The sequence below is a fragment of the Penaeus vannamei genome, chromosome 14 (genome assembly GCF_042767895.1).
Source record: "Penaeus vannamei isolate JL-2024 chromosome 14, ASM4276789v1, whole genome shotgun sequence".
Classification (NCBI taxonomy): Eukaryota; Metazoa; Arthropoda; class Malacostraca; order Decapoda; family Penaeidae; genus Penaeus; species Penaeus vannamei.
In genome coordinates, this window is record NC_091562.1 from 7,468,520 (window position 1) to 7,471,019 (window position 2,500).

Genomic DNA, 2,500 nt, shown 5'->3' on the forward strand with positions numbered 1-2,500 from the left:
CCTTCTTCGGCATCCCCGTCACCCTCTTCTTCGAGTTCCGAGGTCCTCACGCCTTCTGGAAGTTCGACCTCGAGAAGCCCGAGTACCAGGTAGGAATCTCGTGGTATTCTTGTATTCAGGTATTTAGGTATTTGTTTGTTTATTTGGAAGGGACTGTTGGTACGGTAGAAATGCCTCCGATTGGTGTCCTGCGCATGCGGGGTGAAACAAACAAGATGGCGGCGTCTCCATCTCAATTAGATTAGGTTAGGTTAGGGTAGGGTAGGTTAGCTTATAGTACATTGGGTTAGATTAGGTTACGGTAGGGTAGGTTAAGTAAATTAGATTAAGTTAGATTAGGTTAGGTTAGGTTAGATTAGGTTGAGTTCGCACTTATTACCCTGAAATGATGTTTATATGCGCATGCACATGTGTGCCGTACGCCTAACCGCGAGAAATCAGCTTATTTATTTATATATTGATTTGTTCTTTTCTCCTTTCATAATTTCATATATTTATTTATCTATATATTTATGTATTTATTTAATGATTTATCCATTTACTTAATTACCTGTTTATTCATTTATTTGTCTATCTATCCATTTATCCATGTTTCGGTGACTGGAATGTGTCATTGATGTCATGTGATATGGAACTGCACAATGTATTCCACTAGTGTATTATAGCCTTGCTGTATTTAGGTAACGCAATATATCTTATCTTCGTGTCTTCTTCCAGTGCGTACCCTGATATGCTAATATTCTGGCAGTACAATATAGCATATCTTAATATATTCTTCCAATGTGTACCCTGACGTACCAAGTAACTGATGGGACCTTTCTACATACACACACTTCTGCTGAACACATACCACCCAACACACGCGTCCTAACACCCTCTCTTAATACTCCCCCACCCTTCTTATACCCCCAAAAACTACACTTATTTTCAGCGTCTCCTCGGAACGTGGGTAGTGGCCATGGTGAGCCTCGTCTTGGGAAGAAAGTTCTTTTCGTGGCGACTTCGATCCCTTTTCCTCCTGCTGGTGCTCATCGACGCCCTCTTCTTCGTCTACTGGTTCACGGTGGCGCACGTCGGCATCAACGATGAGTGTCTGTGGGGGGTGAGTCAGGCTGTAGGTGTCTCTAAGGGGTGAGTCAATGTTGAAGGAGTCTCTAAGGGGTGAGTCAGGTTGTTGGTGGCTGTGGGGAGTGAGTTAGGCCACAGGAGTTTTTGAGTTGTAGTTGGTAGGAAGGTTTATTTGAGTAATTTATCTTATTGATTGATTCATTCGTCTGTTAAGCTATTTAGTCATTCCTTTACTTTTTTCTTATTTTCAACTTTTTACTCTTTCTCCCTCCTTTCAACCCTCTCTCTCATCCAATTCTCCTACCTTCCACCCTCCTTCCCTCCCTCTCCCTCCTTCCTCTTCTCTCCCTCCCTCTCCTAACCTTCCCTCCCTCCCACCAGGTCTCCCCGTGGCTCCAGCGCATGGCCAACTCCCTCCTGATGCGGCAGGACAAGGTGGTGGAGCAGCCCATCCAGCTGGACGGCCTCTCGCAGCGCCTCGTGCAGGAGTCCCGCAAGTTCTTGGAGGAGCACGCGAACGACGAGCAGCCCTTCTTCCTCTTCCACTCGTTCGGACACGCCCACACGCCCATGTACTCTGCGCCTCACATGAAGGGCGTGAGCAAGCACGGGGAGTATGTTGATTCTCAGATTAAGATTTGATTAAGATAGAAGTTGAAATAGGAATATATACACACACACTCATATATATGTATATACATATGTATATATATATATATATATATATATATATATATATATATATATATATATATATATATGCTAATAGTTATATATAATATATACTATAATGCATATATAAAATCGATTATAAACTATATATCAAAATAAAATAAATAGTCAGACCGATATCAGTTTTCAGCAAGTCCTCCTCCCGCAGGTACGGAGACAACGTGGAGGAGATGGACGAGGGCGTGGGCGCTCTGATGGCCGCCCTCAAGGAGCTGGGCCTCGAGGACAACACCATCGTGTATTTCACTTCGGATCAGGGCGCCCATCTCGAGGCCTTGGATCTCGAGGGGCGGCGAATCGGGGGCTACAATGGGCGGTTTAAGGGTGGGTAATGGTGGTTGGTGTTCGTCGTGGGCGGTTTAGATAACGGTATGTGTTGTTTAAGGTGGGCGGTTTAAGGGTATACGATGGTGTTTGGTGTTCATAATGGGTGGCAAAGGGGTAGATGGTGTAGATAATGGTGTTTTAGTGTTTATGATATTGTTTATGATGGATAGTTTGAGGGTTGGTAATGGTGGTTTGTGTTGATGGTGATTTCATAATGGTTAGTTTAAATTTGTGTCTTGGTGTTCAATGTTGCTCATGTTTATTGATGATCTTGTGTGTGTGTGAGCGCGTTTTTTTTTTTTTTTTTTTTTTAAGGTGTATTTGCATCTGCCGTTTTAATTCAGGGTAAACAGTGATGGTTACAAAGGATCTT

The 2,500-nt window shown here is 43.3% G+C and overlaps 1 protein-coding gene across 1 annotated transcript in view; it reads left to right on the plus strand.

Moving 5' to 3' along the window:
* Positions 1 to 2,500, plus strand: part of LOC113820256 (arylsulfatase H) — a gene marked incomplete at its 5' end in the record, with an annotated part of 9,598 nt that overhangs the window by 2,542 nt on the left and 4,556 nt on the right. Inside the window, 4 exon segments of the mRNA XM_070129700.1 lie at positions 1 to 89; positions 932 to 1,102; positions 1,450 to 1,682; positions 1,949 to 2,124. The exon segment at positions 1 to 89 is cut by the window's left edge and continues 75 nt beyond it. Coding sequence (XP_069985801.1) covers positions 1 to 89; positions 932 to 1,102; positions 1,450 to 1,682; positions 1,949 to 2,124 — 669 coding nt within the window.